This window comes from Venustampulla echinocandica (assembly GCF_003357145.1).
Source record: "Venustampulla echinocandica strain BP 5553 chromosome Unknown scaffold_9, whole genome shotgun sequence".
Lineage (NCBI taxonomy): Eukaryota > Fungi > Ascomycota > Leotiomycetes > Helotiales > Pleuroascaceae > Venustampulla > Venustampulla echinocandica.
The window spans coordinates 794932-811340 of record NW_022474214.1 but is presented as its reverse complement, the minus strand read 5'-3'; the positions used below and the strand labels follow the sequence as shown (position 1 = coordinate 811340).

The following is a 16409-nucleotide window of genomic DNA, read 5'->3' as shown; positions in this document are numbered from 1 at the left end:
GCGCTGCTAGGGATCGCTAGATTGTCTTACTATCAGGAACTAACTGGGCGCCATACGACGCTTCTTCTTTTATGGTTCTGCTAAATTAATGGATCGGCGCACCATTCAGCGAGCCACGAATACTGCCCAAGCAAAAAAATATGACTTAGCCTGGGTGCCACTTAGAGTGGTTTTTGTCGAGCGGGTGACATCTTTGCTGCAGTACATGTACATGTATAGTACATGCCAAATTATGTCTTGCGTATATCGATCGATACCTCAACGGGCTAGGAGATTATACTAGAGCTCGTATATCTCGCCTCGTAGGACAAGGGGTTGACTCTAAAATACTACGAATTACTACGAATTACTACAGTGGATATACTTGTCGCAATCCCGAAAAAGGGGCATTTTGCATTTCGTACCGCACACCAGTGCTTACTCCACAGCCCCTTGGTACAGTGCGTAAGGTAGTAGGCACCTCATTTAGGATCCGAGTCTTTGCTAGAATTACGCGTACAGTCGCAGTACCAGCAAAGCCAATAGTTTTGATAGCACGACATCAGATAATCAAGGTATGTACAAATCCCTTGGAAGAAGAGAGTTGCTTGTCAAGAACCGTATTACGGAGTATAGGCGCATATTACGACCCAAAGGGCTGGAATCTGTGGCCCACGCGGGCTCGAGTTCGTCCGCACTGGGCCACTATTGCGTATTTTGATATGGTACGGTACCTTACCTATCTGGCTTATCCGAAAGAAAAAAAGGAGACGGGTTCGGCAGGCTCGTTTAAACACGCCAAGCAGATCAATTTAGGATGCTTTACGAGTACTCGTACCTTATTAGCTCAGCTCCTGAAAGAGGGTGTGGTGGTGTGGTGGCCTCTGTGAAGTTTGTAGTTTGTAGTTTGTAGTTTGTAGTTTGTAGTTTGTAGTTTGAAGTTTGAAGTTTGAAGTTTGAAGTTTGAAATGCTAATTCATGCTCGGGTTACCTTCGTGCGAGGTTACTACTCTCTCCTCGTACCTACAAATCTACAAATGCACCAGCTCGGAAGAACCGTAAGCAATCCCAGTTCCACGTGATCAACCTGTTTGCCCCTGAACCTGCCCACGTGGAGTGCCGGTCAATTGGTCAGGTGATCGCGCGCCTGAGTATTCGCGGTCCTCGTCGCGTCCCCCCGTCCTGGCCTCCCTCCAGCTGCCACTGCGATGCTGGCCCTGCCGTAGGTAACAATGGTAAGTAAAACGGGAAAACAATAGCAAAGGCAGAAGCAGAAGCAGATTCGGGATATGGTAGGCTGGCTCCCTCGCTAGGTAACTTTAATGCCCCATCATAGGCGAAATAGAGGAGAAGAATAAATTAGCATCCCAACATTCGTCACGAATATGGGAAGGAACAGAGGCAAAAATTATTATTTTATTTTTATTTTTATTATCATTATTATCGTATACCCCGGAAGAAAAAGATTTCGGCCCGGTGCCATATGCCTACATCTCTTGCCGGTTTGTTGTTCCTTGTCGTTGTTGTCGTTTTCCATTTGTCGCTTTTTGCCCCTATCGATCCTCTCCAGAAGACAATTTGACCTGAACCACTTAGCCAAGTGGCCGCCTTTTGTCTTACTTTGGTGTATATACCTCTGTACCTACCTATAGGCAGGAAGGGAGCAGTCATGTGACTAGCATTATATCGTCCTTGACTCCTTTTGGTGTCTAAAACCTTCATTTTCATATGGGATATCCTTTAAAGCTTTACTATCTCTCTGTTTTGTGGCGAAGCTTTTACTTGACTATCTTTTTATTCTGTACTACATATACTATACCATACCATGTAACCCTTCCACGATCGTACCCCCAAGCTCTCCATCAGCACTCTGCATATCCCGCCTGTCGAGCAATATATCCCAGACTGGGGCCACCTTCACCCTCAAACACCGGCTATCAATCACTTCACATCGCATCACATCAGCACCATCGCATCACATCAGCACCATCGCATCACATCAGCACACGACCACCGGAACCTCAAACTTGAAACACCTCGATATCTCAAACGAAACCATGTGGCACACAAACCGACCAATATAAATCCCATCCCCGAGATCCCCGCCTTACCTGCCTATTTCAGCCAATAAACCAACACGGCGCCCTTTCCTACCAAAGAAGGTAAAACATTCGGTAATCGTTACATACCGGCGTAACCTTACATGACATCGCCGATTCTGCCTTGCCAGCTACAACCTCGAATTCGCCATCGCCGCACCTCCCATTCCCGCCAGTCCGGGGGGATACATTCTCGGGCCCTGTAATTTTTCCATGTGGGCTTACCAGGCGTCTTCCAAGCGACATGGCGATGAGTTGCGGGTTCCAACATCTCACTGCTGACGCACGATTCGGGGTTGCTGGTTTCGAAAAATGAGATAGAAGTCGTGGAAGCCGTGTGACTTCATACCAAGAACTGCGATATGGTGGGTTACAACAGTTTCGTGTGGAAATGCGGCTGAGGTGCGAGGCGTGGATGGAGTTGTACAAGAGGAGGACTTGTGGAGTACAATGGAGATCAGTGAAACGAACGATAATGCATGAATTGAGATATAGATTGGTGGCGGAAGTACGAACGCCGAAGAAACCCAACGCCGAAGAAAGGATGGAATGAGGAGATAGTTTATTCTCCGATCATAATGTTGGAGATGGTGGTTGATTTGGGAAGGTAAATGACGATGTTAAATAAATTATGTAGAAATTATCATGTCTCATCCGTAAACCATGGCTAGCACGGTAAGAAGGCACATGAGGATACCAACACACACAAGGTGCTGCAGCAGTTTCAACTCCCCTTTCAAACCAATTTTCCCCTTCCGCGCTATAACTCCATCCAATGCTCCGCCCTTTAGTGTATTGACCATTACCGAATCCCAAAAGCCGCCTTTTGTACATCCAACGACCGCCTCGACCTCTCCACGACGGTGAGAATCGACATCACAGCAAGGACGTCAAATTCCTCTCCCAAGTTTGCTAGTCCAGTGCCCGATAGGAACCTAAACATCCCAAGCACGCGTCTGGAGGTCGGCGGTTTAGCAGAGCCTCCGAAGCCCGCATATACCGCTACGGTTTCACCAGTTGTAACTCGTACCAGCTTCAGGCCTCCGCTCTCTTTCGTCCCTTCTGAAGTGCGGATGAATGGCCCCGAAGAATACCTCCACTCGAATCTTTCACGCACGAAGCTCCGGGGAAGGGTATACGAGAAGCAGAATTTCTCCGCCGAGAACATCCCGCCTGCGGGGGATAGTCTTTCGGTCCTGGGCTTCGGGGAATCTGGGCTCGAAGAGTCCGATGATATAGACTGGTGACTCGAGAATGATGACAGCGAGCGGTAGTTGGAGGTATATTTGGAGCCGCTTGGACACATGGTCATGTCGGCTTTCATCGAGGGGTTTTGGAATTCGACGTAGGAAAGAATCGGGGATGCTTTGCTAGGTCCGGTGTGGAGAAGGATGTCCGGCTGTCGAGTAAAAGTAATTGGAGAGGCATCTTCCTGGATTGATATATAGAAGAGATGCGGTGGTGAGGGGAGTGGCTTTATATCATTTGGTGAAGGAGCTGGAGGAGAAGGAGCTAGGACAACATCGTTTTTCTTTCGATAAAATGTTATATCTCTTGGTAGTCGAGGATATGAAGGAATTGTCGCGAGGACAGGCTCCGAGACGACTTCTGGCATGTCTGAGTATTGGGGAGGTCCCGAGAATGAACCGTCGTCGAACCCTAATACTTGCTTCCACTTCCGGTCAGAGTTTGATCGCATCATCTTGACGGAGTACACTTGAAGATATGTGATTTCGGTGTTGGTATTGAAACAGACATGAGATAAGGCTGGTTAAGTCAGAGATCTGGAATACCGTGCTTTAATACTAGCATGGTTGTGGCACGAGCCTGGCTCGCCTGGGTAAATCTGGGGCTGAAACGCTGACGGGTTGGTTATCTGGGGTGAGTTATGATAGGCTAGGAGTCAGATGCAAGGATTTCCAGAAAGAATGCAACATCGTTCACAGTGGGGAGCTGACATGCCACCCATAAGATTCAGAAATTGGGTAGCGGTGTTTGACCACTTTGGGTGAGGTAGACATGATCTGCCACCAGGGTGAGACTCGTGTTTTCCCGCTGTCAGAAACTCTGTGATAAAGGCTCCATGATGCACGTGTCACTAAGAGATCTCACACTCTCTCTCTCATCTGTACTATTCTCGGCAGCACAAGTAACCACATGCGGGTCATGATAGTTAGCACAAACTAGCTTCTATATCCGCGGCATAAACTTTTCTGCAGTTAACAGACACCAGATTGGCCCGATCAGTAGATCAGATGGTGTGAGACGGGTTGACTCAAAGCGCTTCAGCAATACTTTGAAGAGGGTGCCAAACGAAACGAGGGGTGCCACCAAGCAAAGTACAGGATCTGTCAGGGGGTGTTGCAGAACATTGATCCCCTCCAGGTTGCTTCTAGGGTGCTTCCAGGTTTGCCACGCACACTGAGTTTGGCCCAAGCACAATGTGATGCATCGGGCATCCACATCCACATCTACCGGCTCCAGGTCAAAACATGAAATGGATGATCAGAACGTAATGCATAAACGTACTCCCGGAACTCACTCGAGTTTTGGGTGTTGGGCAGTGGGCCTCAACTTGAGGGCATTGATACACTCTGGCAAGAATCTCCGTATAGGAATCTCCGTGTTCCAATATTTGCTGCAGCATGTGCGGAGTGCTCATGTGCAACTGCAACGAGTCCTTCCGGGTGTCCCAACTGAACGAGGGCTTCCTTACGTTGCATTTGCCTTGCCTTGTGCAGTGCTACACTCTGTAGAAACTGCAAGGCACCTAGGGCCTGCATCCGCCGCCACGTGCCCCGTATCACCCAGGTCTCTCTCTATGGACATGGACCTGGACCTGTTTGGCCGTCCCGTCTGGAAACCGATCTTCAGCATCACGCTCCAAAGTAGAATGTAGCACGAGGCCGCGAAGACCGAAGTATGGGTGCTGCCGGCTTGCCCACATGTTAGCAGGTCTCGGTGCTCGGGGATGGATCCTCGGCGCAGGTTGCGAAGGAGCTGGTACTGCATGCAGAGCCGCGGCGTAACCAGGACAGCTCCAAGCCACCTTTCTCTCGAGGAACAGCTCTCGAGGAACAGTCAGTACTTTGAGAATGTTGTCGTGGGAGCAATTCCATAGGGCTTTCGTCTCTTGAGACTGGAGATGGGAATATCACGACGAGGCGAGGTGAGGTGAGTTAAGGCTAATCGCCATGAGACGTCTTTTCCCCGTAAAATGTCTCGCATGTCGCACGGCCCGCACTAAAAATAAGAATCTCAACTCGGGCCTCCCGTTGGCCAAGCTCCAGAGCTTGCAATATTTGAAGCTTTGAGCTCTTATCACCACTCATTATTGTCACCAACCCCAGCTCTACGGTGTCCCCAGCTCGTCGTTGCTCAACACCTTCCCCAGGTCAAGAGCAAGCCGCAAGCCGCACGCCACAGAGGCACTCGCGCTTTGCGGCCACTTAGAAACCATGCTTCAGCTATTCTGGGCTTTGTTGGTTGGAGCAGCTGGCCACATCTAAGCCCGCGGCATTCTGCAGGGACCCGTTTGACATGCCACCCAAGTGACGGTGCTTGTGCGTCCGCTGCACTGCGCTGCGCTGCACTGATAGGAACCGGTGGGAGGATGTAAGATGGCCGTCCCGGAGCACGGGCGAGCGGAATTATTGGAGGAAGGGAGACACAGGCGTGGGTGCTTTGGATCCTTCAAGCCTCGTTGGGCAAGAGATCCGTAGAATTAAAAGGTGGTGAGCGATCGCAACGCAACGAAATCATGCCGCCTGGCAAAATAGCTGGCAGAAAGCAAAAGTGGTGAGCGGTCGTAACGCAGCGAAACAAATATGCCGGCTCTATAAGAAGTATAATCAAAGGCGTTGACCGATCGTAACGCAACGAAAGTTACGAAACCATGCGGCCTGGCAGAATAGCGGGCAAACCCCCAAAAGTGGTGAGCGGTCGAAGTGCAACGAAGTCAGTACCGCCTGGCAGAATCAAGTGGCAGAACTAAGAGGGGTGAGCGGTCGACACGCAACGAAACCAGCAAAGTGGCCCGGCATCAGCAGAATCCGTTGTTATGGTTTCTCCAACGGAGGTTCAAGTTATGCACAACGGCAGGTATGAAAACCGAGCTGTGTGAGGCATGAAACTACCCCGCCAGATTCGAGACTTCCAACCGTAGTAAAGGAAGGGTATATGTTATTGTCGAGTTGGGAGATTACTAGTAGTGGATTGTGTAACTTCTGTGCGTCCTTTCTATTGTCCATGGCGCGGCATGTCTGTCCCGGAAATGGGGGGTTTGTGTTTGAGAAGCGAAATCAAGTCCTAGCAGCACATTCATAATACAAAAGGTCTCACCAAGCTTGAGAGCAGGCAGGTGACTAGGGATCGTGGAAAAGGGTGCATCGATACCTCTACTCAATAACATAGCCAGCTCTAGCAATGCACAGGAACTTTGGACCCATATGCTTCCCACCACGAACCTTAGTTAACTTTAACCAGAACTCTCCACATTATCATCTCACCATTTCATTTATTCATTCTCAATTTTCCCCTCCCCCTCAGATGGCCAGCCCAATTTCCCGCGCTGGAGTTCCTTACTCTTTATCCGTCGCTTGTTCGACATGAGAGGTGGATCTGTAGCGATTATGAGCCCTCTCATAGACGACTTGCTGGTACTGTCTCGCGCTGGTGCCGTGGGTCGGTTCTTATCCTTTTTCTTGAGGGATTTTTTACCAGAGATCCTCGTCTCCTGTGGAATCTTACTTGATGGGATTTGAGATGTCTGAGGTTTGATGGATACATGGTGAGGTAGAGGTGGAATGAAGGTGGGGTTAGTTGGTGGTATTATCGACGTAGTTGGTTTCCCAAGGGAACCTGATGGCTCCGGTAGAGAGGTTGCTGGCTGGTGCATTGGTAGTTTAGGAGTGGGTATAGAAGTTTCGCTTTTGGTTAACGCCGTCGATGGTTTGAGCGGGGGGGTCGGAGAGGTGGCACGAACTCTAGCTAACGCTAAGAGTCCACCTGTGATCCTCTTATCGGGTTTTGTCTGCTTTGTCTTCAGTCGTTTTAGCTGTTTGCCGTCTAGGTTAGCTGCTGGGATGGACGAACTCTTCTTGGTTTTCTTCTCTGACACTTCGCTATGTTTTCTCTTCACAGAACCGTTTGCAGTGCTTTCAACAGGGGAAGCCTTTGAAGATTTCTGTTTTCGAGAGGTGGCTGCTTTTGAGGGTAGAGGAGGGGCCTCGGTCATTTCTTCATCTGAGTCCGATGCAGCTTCACTATCTTCGTCGCTATCTGAAGGCATAGAAACAGGCTTTTTGAACTGTTTAGGGACGTTCGCGTCGTCTGGATCCTCAGAGGATATGTTTGAATCCATATTTCCAGCGTTCCCATCACTATATCCTAAGGGAAGAAATCGCATTTTCAAGCCTTTGGGCTGTGGTTGAACAGGTTTCTTGGCTGGAACTGTGGCCTTTAGGCCATCGTGTAATTTGGGAATCTGTTGAAGATGGAATATCTGATCGACGGGGTTGGAAACTAGCCGAAGGTTAGCGATGGAAATACTTCCAGCTGTACCTCTCCGGTGCATATATACCAGCTTGATAAGTCTCTGACCCATGAGGCACCATGATCTTGGCCTCCGTGCCATCATTGGCGACATCCTGGACGAATCCATAGTCATTGCCGTCATGAGAGCATACTTTTTCGCGAGCTTTTACGCCTGAAAGTGACATCTTTTTGATAGATGAGATGGGCACAGAAGCTGGTGCAGTAAAATACCATATTTGCTTCCCTTCTGATTTGTATTTTTTGAAAGCTGCCGGGGCTTGCTTTGCATCCTGTATAGCTGCAGATTTGAATAGAGGCGGGACACCGTAGGGTCCAGACGGAACGGGTGCTACGGTGGGGGCTTTCGGGGCTCTCCTAGATATAAGTTAGCTCATGTGATTATGAAGACGGATTATCAAACTTACACTGGACCATCCTCGGATTCATCGCTCCCGTCAGTATCTTCGTCCTCTTCGCTAGAGGAGCTGGAGCCGCTCTCAATTTCGCTGGAGCTACTGCTTCCTTCTGAGGAAGCCAATTGGCGTTGCTTTTTGGTGATTGAATCCGCGGGATTCTCGGGGAGTGACTCGCCCTCGCTCGAGGAGTCCTCACCTTCCCCCTCGCTTTCCTGGACGAACTCTTTGCTCAATTTCTTTGGTGCGATGGTCTTTTTCTCGGGCTTCTTGGATGGCGCAGAGGGTTTCTTGGCCTTGGCCGATTTGGCCATGGTTTTTAGGGACGGCATGGCTTTCAAAATCGGCTAGATTTGTTAAGATAAAGTACGGTGAATTGGATGCAATGCTGGTGGATAGTATTTCTAGACGATGAAGGTGGAGCTGGAACTTTTTTTGAGCGGCGTCGGCAAATCTTCGGAGAAGATTTCGATCAGCCTTGCAGGGCTGATACTGTAGCAACCACAAGTCACTCCAATACTACATATTAAATCCAGAGTTTCACATCTCACTACACAATGCTGCCATCAAATAAGAGACAAAAGCTTAGTGTTCCATCAGATCCTCCTCGTAAGTTAAATTCCCATGGAAAAGAGCTTGCCCGCTAATACTACTAGAATTGAGTGCTGTTGCTGCTAGAAGAGCTCTCCAAGGAAAAGCTCAAGCATCGGTAAAACAAAGCGGAGATGGCCATGTTAAAGCCCAAACATCGGTGACAAAGTTGGATGCTACCGTCTCTGGTGATGTTGAGACTGCTTTTCAAAGAATCCCGCAAGAGGGCGTAGCCAAAGTAACTTTGGATGCCGGAGTCGATGTAGTACTCAATGCTGGGAAAGATTTGGACTTCGATGAAGGAGGGGCATCGTCTTTGTAGGTCTCCCAGAAAACCAATTCTATATTTTGCTCGAATCTAACCCTTATAAAGCCCATCATCACGTGGTGACTCTCCTGATGAAATTCCTGTTGAGAGGCCTTCAGTAGCTCTATCGTCGTTTAGACCGACCCAAAGCAACTTCAAGGAGTCGAAAAATGGAACCCTCTCCCTCCTTTTAGTTCCAGGCGAAGTAAGATAAACATCTTGTATTGGTGGGCTTTACTAACATATCTCAGCGTTTGGTCATACTTGGACAGTATGAGCTATCGGTTCGGAAGGGTCAAATAACCCTGTTGGGCACAACTCTACAGGCATCGGAGAAAATGTATAGGGTCTTTGCTCCATCTTCTCATGCTCTACCAGTCATTAGATGTCTAGCTACAGACGCCAACGAAGCAGAGATCCACTTAAATCAGTGCGAAAGTGGTCTGGGATCTATGAAATCGCTTTCGCCTCTATTTGGCAGACTTTGGAATGATGGCTCTAGGCCTTTGTGCAGCCGCTTCGAGTCTCTGTTACGGAACAAAAGAAAAAGCACATATCAAATAGTACGATCTGCCATTAATTTTCCAGACAATAAGCTCATATCGCAGGTATTCTCCTCCGAAGACGAGCCCCAGAAGGCATTCTTGCAACCTTTGATCTCTCTCCCAGAATGGAATAGGTTGCTAGCGAAATTGACCGGACCGGAAATTCAACAGACCCCGATCACCATGATTTGTGGCCCTAAATCGTCAGGCAAGTCAACATTTGCAAGACTTTTAGCAAACAGACTACTGTCTACTTCTATGGGTGCCACGGCAGGCACCAAGACACCGGGGGTAGCATTAATCGATTTAGATCCTGGACAACCTGAATACTCACCACCTGGGCAAGTATCTCTCATACATCTCCAGGAACCAAACTTTGGCCCGCCATACGCCCATCCTAGCCCCGGCTCCAAGAGCCGAGTAGTTCGCTCACATGCCATCGCTGCCTTGACACCTTCTATGGATCCAAGCCTCTACATGGCTTGTGCCTTGGATCTTTTCGCCCATTACCGCAATTTACTCTCAAGTGTTCCCCACTGCCCCTTAATCATCAACACCCCTGGCTGGGTATTAGGTACAGGACTGGAAATACTAATGGAATTGATTACCAAAGTGCGACCCAATGGGGTCATTTATATGTCTGACGAAGGCCCCTGGGAGGTTGTGCAGAGTCTCAGGAGCGCAGCAAAATTAACATCGACACTCGTCTACACATTGCCTTCGCAACTCAGCGAGTATACTACTCGAACTTCGGTCCACCTGCGAACGATGCAGACCATGTCTTACTTTCATCTTAATACCACTCATGAGCCGAAGCTATCTTGGAACTGTACTCCGTTGACGTCTGTTCCACCATGGGAAATCAGCTATGCTGGAAACAATCCTGGAATCCTAGGTATCCTATGTTATGGCGAACAGCCGCCAGCCAATCTCCTTGCAGATGCAATCAACGGCTCGTTAGTTGCAGTTGTTGTGATAGATGATACAGCTGCCATTCCAGGATGGGATTCCCAAGAGCGGGATGAAGATACCATCGATGATGGCCCCGCGTCGGAAACTCCTGATCAAGACGACATATCTCTCAGTCAGAATTCAGAAATCCAAGCATTCGATGCTAATTCCATCCACCACCGACCTGTTGCAAAACCACTCATCACCCGAACACTCGCCGAAGACCTCCCCTATTTCAACCCTGCAAATGACATATCCCTCGACCCACAATTCTCACATACGATCGGCCTTGCTCTCATCCGTGGCATTGATCTCTCTCGTCGCCGGTTACAGATCCTCACTCCTATCCCAGCACACGACCTAAGGGAGGTCAATGAAGCTGGAAAGCAGGTAGTCCTAGTTAGCGGGAAGCTCGACACCCCTGGATGGGCATACACTGAGGAGCTATATCAGAAAGGATCAACTGAAAAAGAGAAGAACAAAGTTGACGAGGATGCCGAGGATGTTGATGCAGAAGATGACGATACTAATATAACTACGGACAATAAAGTTCTAGGTGCTAGTTTTGAGAATATACCGTGGGTTGAAAAGCTGAAAGGCTCGGAGGGACGAGGCTTGGGGGCACGGGTTTGGAGAGTGAGGAGGGATTTGGGGAAGATGGCCGATGGTGGTGATTAAGAGTACTGTGGTTTCACAAATGAATAGATACCAATTAGGGAAGTCGAGGGTAAATAAAGAGTATCCCTATACTTACCGCCCTTAAGCCTAATCACACAAGCGTTACTTCCGCTTTTTAAAATATGGAGTCCCCTTTGGTACGTTACCGTCACCCACATTCCCTTACCACGCTAGCATCCCTAAAATCACTCTCCGCTTAAACAAGTACCCTATAAAGTCCAAACGAAAATAATAAGAGAAATCCCCAAAAAATACAAAATGAAACACAGCCCTTTTGGACGATACCGAGAACCCTCAAGATTGGTTGTCTCTGGCAGAGCATCCAGGGTCCTTCTAGGGAGATTTTATAGTAACGGTTGGTGCTCTTAATGGTACTTGCCTTGTTTAAGGAGACACTTGTCTTCTTTATACAGGCAGCTTTTCCGCTCCACCAAACCTCCCTAGTCACCTCTCTCTATTTGTTAATAGGGTTTGGCTGATTTGGGTATATATATTCACCCGGACCGAGTAGAGCTGTTAAGGGTAGAATTGCCGATATTAAGCCTGCTGGTTCTTCAATTGAAAAGGTGCATGAATACTATTTCGATCCTCATATTGTGCCTATACAGTTCAGTTCATTATTTGTAAATTTCTCTCTTGTCCCAGCCATGTAACCACCAACGCCAGCACATGACACGTCCGAAACCCAGCGCCAAATTCCAAGTCCAAAGTAAAAGTCTACAGGGCTTTTACGCTCTGAAAAAAAGGATTCGCCAACAGCTTCTCGTCGCCTTTGACTAAATCCCTCATTACACCAATCTTCTCCTCCTTACTTAAATCCTTACCCTCACACTCCTTCTTCCACCTCACCAACACATCTTTCAACAACATGCTTCCCTCCTCTATATCTTCCTTCTCACACTTAATAGCCATTCCGTCATGCTTACTCGTAAAGTCCTCCAACTCATCCGCCTTCCTCTTCGCCATATTCACGACTTTCTCGGGGAAACGAACTAATTCTGCAACATGAATTCCAAAACTTTGATCACAGATTCCTTCTTCGACTTTATACAGGAGCGTGACTTCTCTTTTCGCCTTGCCCTGGTCGTCGATGTGTGCGACGACGTGAAGATTTTGGACCTGTGGGTATTGGTCCACCAGCGCAGTAAGTTCATGGAAATGCGTAGCGAACATGGAGAAGCAGCCGATTTCTTTGACAATGTGTTCCGAGATTGCCCAAGCTAGACCGAAGCCGTCGTATGTGCTTGTCCCGCGGCCGAGCTCGTCAATGATGATGAGAGATTCGGATGTGGCTGACTTGAGGATGTTGGCTGTCTCGAGCATTTCTGCCATGAAGGTCGAGACGCCTTTGAGCTGGGAGTCGCTGGCACCTACCCGTGCGAGGATGCAGTCGAATATTGTTAATTCTGCTGCAGAGCATGGGACAAAGCACCCTATCTGTGCCATGAGAGCTATGACCCCTATCTGGCGGATATATGTAGATTTCCCGCCCATATTTGGTCCAGTGATGATCAAGAATTCCGAGGATCCTCTTGTGAGGTTCACGTCGTTTGTGATGAATTGGATGTCGTCTTGCATCTCCATGCATGGATGTCTAGCCTCCTTCAAGATGGTATTACCTTCACCCCGAGGATGCATCGTCGGTCTCACATAGGATGTAGGAGCGTGGGCCGAGCAGTGAGCAAAGCTTATAATAACATCCATATGGGCAATTACGCCCGCAAGCAGCTCGATCACTGGGCAATATGAAGCGGCAACGCTGACGACCTCGTTGACCAAGCTTTTCTGCGTGCGGTTGTAGTTCTCTGAGAGTTGGTCAAATTCCCTTCGAAGGCTTTGAAGTTTCTGTGTTGTGAAGAAGACTCCATTCTTCTGTGTTGAGCATTCTTGATACCTCTTGTTATTTCGTATGCAACCAGCCTCGGTTCTTGTGAGGCGCATGCACCAGCCGTGGACTTTGTGGTTCTCGAGAAAGAGCTTCTTGTCAATATCCTGGCCAAGATCTTTACCAGCGGATCTGTGCTCCTGGTCCATTTCATGTCTCAGCTTATCGAGTTTTTTCCGGATCATCCGAAGCCCATCATCAAATTCGGGCTTGATGATATATTCGTGGTTGTCCATAGCAGCTAGATCGACGGTTGTCTCAACCATTTCTTGTAGTTTTGCAAGACTATCTGAGTATTCCCTGAGCTTTGTTGTGTAAGCCTCGTCTAGTGGGTCCCGATACTGCTCATCCATAACCCCTTCAAGAGTACCAATGATATTTGGTAGCCTGATAACAACCTGGTAAGCTCTGACGACATCCTCAAGGTTAGCCATTTTCTTCTGAAATCTCTTGGCGAGACGATATAAATCCGGGATTGATCGTAGATGCTCCTCTTGCATGGTTTGTCGTAACTCTGTATCTTCAAAAAATGCCTCAACAAGTTGTTGTCTGTTCTCAATATCCTTTTTGCTCATTAGGGGCTGTTTGAGCCATTGCGCCATTAACCGGCTTCCAATAGGGGTTTTGCAATGGTTGAGGAGACCGTACAAGGACATGGTTTTGGCTCCGTCTCTTGGTCCAGGCATGAGATTGAGTGCCTTTAGGGCCGAGGCGTCAAGTTTCATGAACTGAGAAAGATCATGTTGATACAGTTGGTACTGACCAAAATTCGAAGAATCATGCAGAACCCCGAGATATTTGATTAATGCTGCAGCTGAGCCCATTGCAAGCTTCAGGTCGGTCTGAGGCAAAGTACCCATGGCCTTTTCATCCTTCAATAGCCTTGAGAGATCCTGTTCGATATCTTTCGTGCCAAAGTCGGGTGCAGCTCGCTCAGAAATAGCGATGCCACAGGAGTCGATAATAGCTTTAAGCTTTGTCATTTCCACATCCCTCTCTCCTTTGTCAACCTGTATCAGACACTCCTTGACCCCCAATTGAATAAGAAGGGACTCGAAGTTCGAATATAAATCGTTATCCAGGAATTCGGAAACCCCTAGCTCGCGAACACTCGCGTCTGCAAAGCAAACTCCAACATTCCTGGCTTCAGAGGCCTTCGCCGAGACCTTGACAGCTAGAATAATCGGTGCAGCATCGAATTGACCGCCCAGCTCTTCTTCTATATCTTGTAGGTTCCCGGGCGATGCTTGTTTTGTGACCTTCCAGTTCAGCCGGCCAGAATTCTCCCAGATCTCTACTCTCTTGCCCAGGCGGAAAAGAGCGTCTCGAAGGAAATTTCGGAAAACGGTAATGGTCATGGTGACCGACGGCAGGCCCGAATGATCATTTCTTCCTAGTTGTCGCAAGACGGATGTGGTTTTATACACCTATTCCTGTGTTAGTGAGGGCCGTATCCATTTAAATGCTGAAAACTTACAGTCCGCGCGATGAATGATGCATCATCCCCATGTGCGGTGTACCAATCTCCACGGTCGAAAATTCGTATGGTATCTTCCCCTTCAGTAGGTAGGGATTTGAAGAATCTGATGAACCCTACCTCGTCGTCGACCTGTATAGCGTAAGAGTGGCGTTCAAGAGACCTGTTGGGAGCTTATAAGTACCTTCAATTCCGGCCTAGAAGACATCTTTCGGAGATATGGTTCCCTTCACGGTCGTTACGGATAGTACGATGTCTTTTGGTCCGTCCCGATAGCTCTCCAAACGAAGGAAATATATTATATTTATTTTGCACGAGTCCGTCACGGTCAAAAAGGGGTGGATGTGGGGAAGACGCGACGTGACAGGTGCTAGGCCAAAAGCGAAAGTTTCTGCCACCGCTTTAATCCTCGCCGAGAAATTCACAGTCACGCGTTATCAAAATTTACACCTCAGTTAACAACTTCCAGACAGCCCACACGCAATGGCTGACATAGAAGAACGGCCCTCTAAGATTCGAAAACTCAGTGCTCCGGAAAACTCCCAAGATGCTGTAATGCATGTAGAAATTTCGGGAAAAGAACACCACGAAGAAACTGCTGCCAATGCCCAGGATAAGACAGCAAAGTCCGAAAATGGAGACAACAATGAGCCAGAATCTACTACCGAAAAGCAAACGGGGGAAGAGCCTACATTGTCTAAAAGCCAGCGCAAAAAGCTACTAAAAAAGCAAGCTTGGGATGCGGGCAAAGATTACCGTAAAGCCAAGCGGCGAGAAAAACACAAGGAGAAGCAAGCCCGCAAAGCAGAAGCACGAGCGGAACTAGATGCCAAAATTGCCAATGGAGAGATCGAGGTGCTAGCTCCGGTGGAAAACACGGGGAAGAAAGGCCCAAGCAGACCTATTCCAGTCCCGCTCACGCTGATCTTGGACTGCGATTTCGACGAACTTATGCTGGAGAAGGAGATTATTTCCCTGGCAGCACAGATGACGAGATGCCATTCGGACAATAAAAGATCACCATATCGGTCTCATTTAGTTATTAGCTCCTGGAATAAAAGGCTGAAAGAGCGGTTTGAGACTGTTCTGGCGAATACGCATCTTGCGTGGAAGGGGGTTAGGTTTTTGGAGCAAGACTTTGAAGAGGCGGCTAAGGAAATGGATGGGGTGATGAGAGGCCAGGATGGAGGGGAGATAGTGGGAGCTTTGTCACTCAAGGGTGATGAAGCTCTAAAAGGGCCCCAAAATCTCTCTCAGAACGGGGAATTATTGCCAGCTTCAACACCATCTAAAGATCCACAGAGACCGCTAGAAATTACAACCCCTCCTTCAGAAGACACTACGGCACCACCAACACCCGAAGCATCCCTTGTCTATCTAAGTTCGGACTCCCCCCACACCCTAGACCGGCTCTCACCCAACACCAGCTATATAATTGGTGGTATTGTCGACAAGAACCGGCATAAAGGACTCTGCTACAAACGAGCCTGCGAACGGGGTATACCCACAGCAAAATTGCCAATTGGCGAGTTTATGACCATGCAGAGCCGGACCGTGCTGACCGTCAACCATGTTGTGGAGATAATGTTAAAGTGGTTAGAGACGGGCGATTGGGGCGAGGCTTTCTTAAGTGTGATTCCGAAGAGGAAGGAGGCGAAGCTGAGGGCTAAGAAGCGTGAGGGTGAGAGCAAAGAGGCTGGTGATGAGGGTGAGAATAAGGAGGATGAGGGTGATGAGGAAAGTGGAGATGAAAAGGATGGCGATGAAATGGTGTCGGAGGAGAGGCCGGTCTTGATAGATGCTGAATGAACATTAAGATTCAATTATCTTTCCAAAACGATGTGGCTCTAAACCAATGTTCCTAGGTCTTTAGGTGCCTCGTATAGATATAGCATCGCTATCACACCCACACCAATTGCCCAAGGGATATCATAAAGCATAACCTGACA

General features: G+C 48.4%; 5 protein-coding genes across 5 annotated transcripts; 2 read left to right on the top strand and 3 right to left on the bottom strand.

The window, feature by feature from the left end:
- Nucleotides 1-2880: 2880 nt before the first annotated feature.
- On the bottom strand, nucleotides 2881-3780 carry BP5553_09011 (Uncharacterized protein; the record flags this gene model as incomplete). The annotated part of the gene is made up of 1 exon (XM_032017634.1): nucleotides 2881-3780. One exon carries the CDS (start codon nucleotides 3778-3780, stop codon nucleotides 2881-2883), a length of 900 nt encoding a protein of 299 aa, XP_031866277.1.
- A 2814-nt stretch (nucleotides 3781-6594) lies between these two features.
- BP5553_09010 (uncharacterized protein) lies at nucleotides 6595-8340 on the bottom strand (the record flags this gene model as incomplete). Its single annotated transcript, XM_032017633.1, has 3 exons — nucleotides 6595-7601; nucleotides 7660-7988; nucleotides 8039-8340. 3 exons carry the CDS (start codon nucleotides 8338-8340, stop codon nucleotides 6595-6597), a joined length of 1638 nt encoding a protein of 545 aa, XP_031866276.1.
- A 243-nt stretch (nucleotides 8341-8583) lies between these two features.
- Nucleotides 8584-11098, top strand: BP5553_09009 (uncharacterized protein; the record flags this gene model as incomplete). The annotated part of the gene is made up of 4 exons (XM_032017632.1): nucleotides 8584-8635; nucleotides 8683-8935; nucleotides 8991-9129; nucleotides 9176-11098. 4 exons carry the CDS (start codon nucleotides 8584-8586, stop codon nucleotides 11096-11098), a joined length of 2367 nt encoding a protein of 788 aa, XP_031866275.1.
- Nucleotides 11099-11815: 717 nt separating this feature from the next.
- BP5553_09008 (DNA repair protein MutS, III) lies at nucleotides 11816-14668 on the bottom strand (the record flags this gene model as incomplete). Its single annotated transcript, XM_032017631.1, has 3 exons — nucleotides 11816-14410; nucleotides 14461-14592; nucleotides 14645-14668. The coding sequence occupies 3 exons, from the start codon at nucleotides 14666-14668 to the stop codon at nucleotides 11816-11818; spliced, it is 2751 nt and encodes a 916-aa protein (XP_031866274.1).
- A 275-nt stretch (nucleotides 14669-14943) lies between these two features.
- On the top strand, nucleotides 14944-16269 carry BP5553_09007 (uncharacterized protein; the record flags this gene model as incomplete). Its single annotated transcript, XM_032017630.1, has 1 exon — nucleotides 14944-16269. The coding sequence occupies one exon, from the start codon at nucleotides 14944-14946 to the stop codon at nucleotides 16267-16269; it is 1326 nt and encodes a 441-aa protein (XP_031866273.1).
- Nucleotides 16270-16409: the final 140 nt, after the last annotated feature.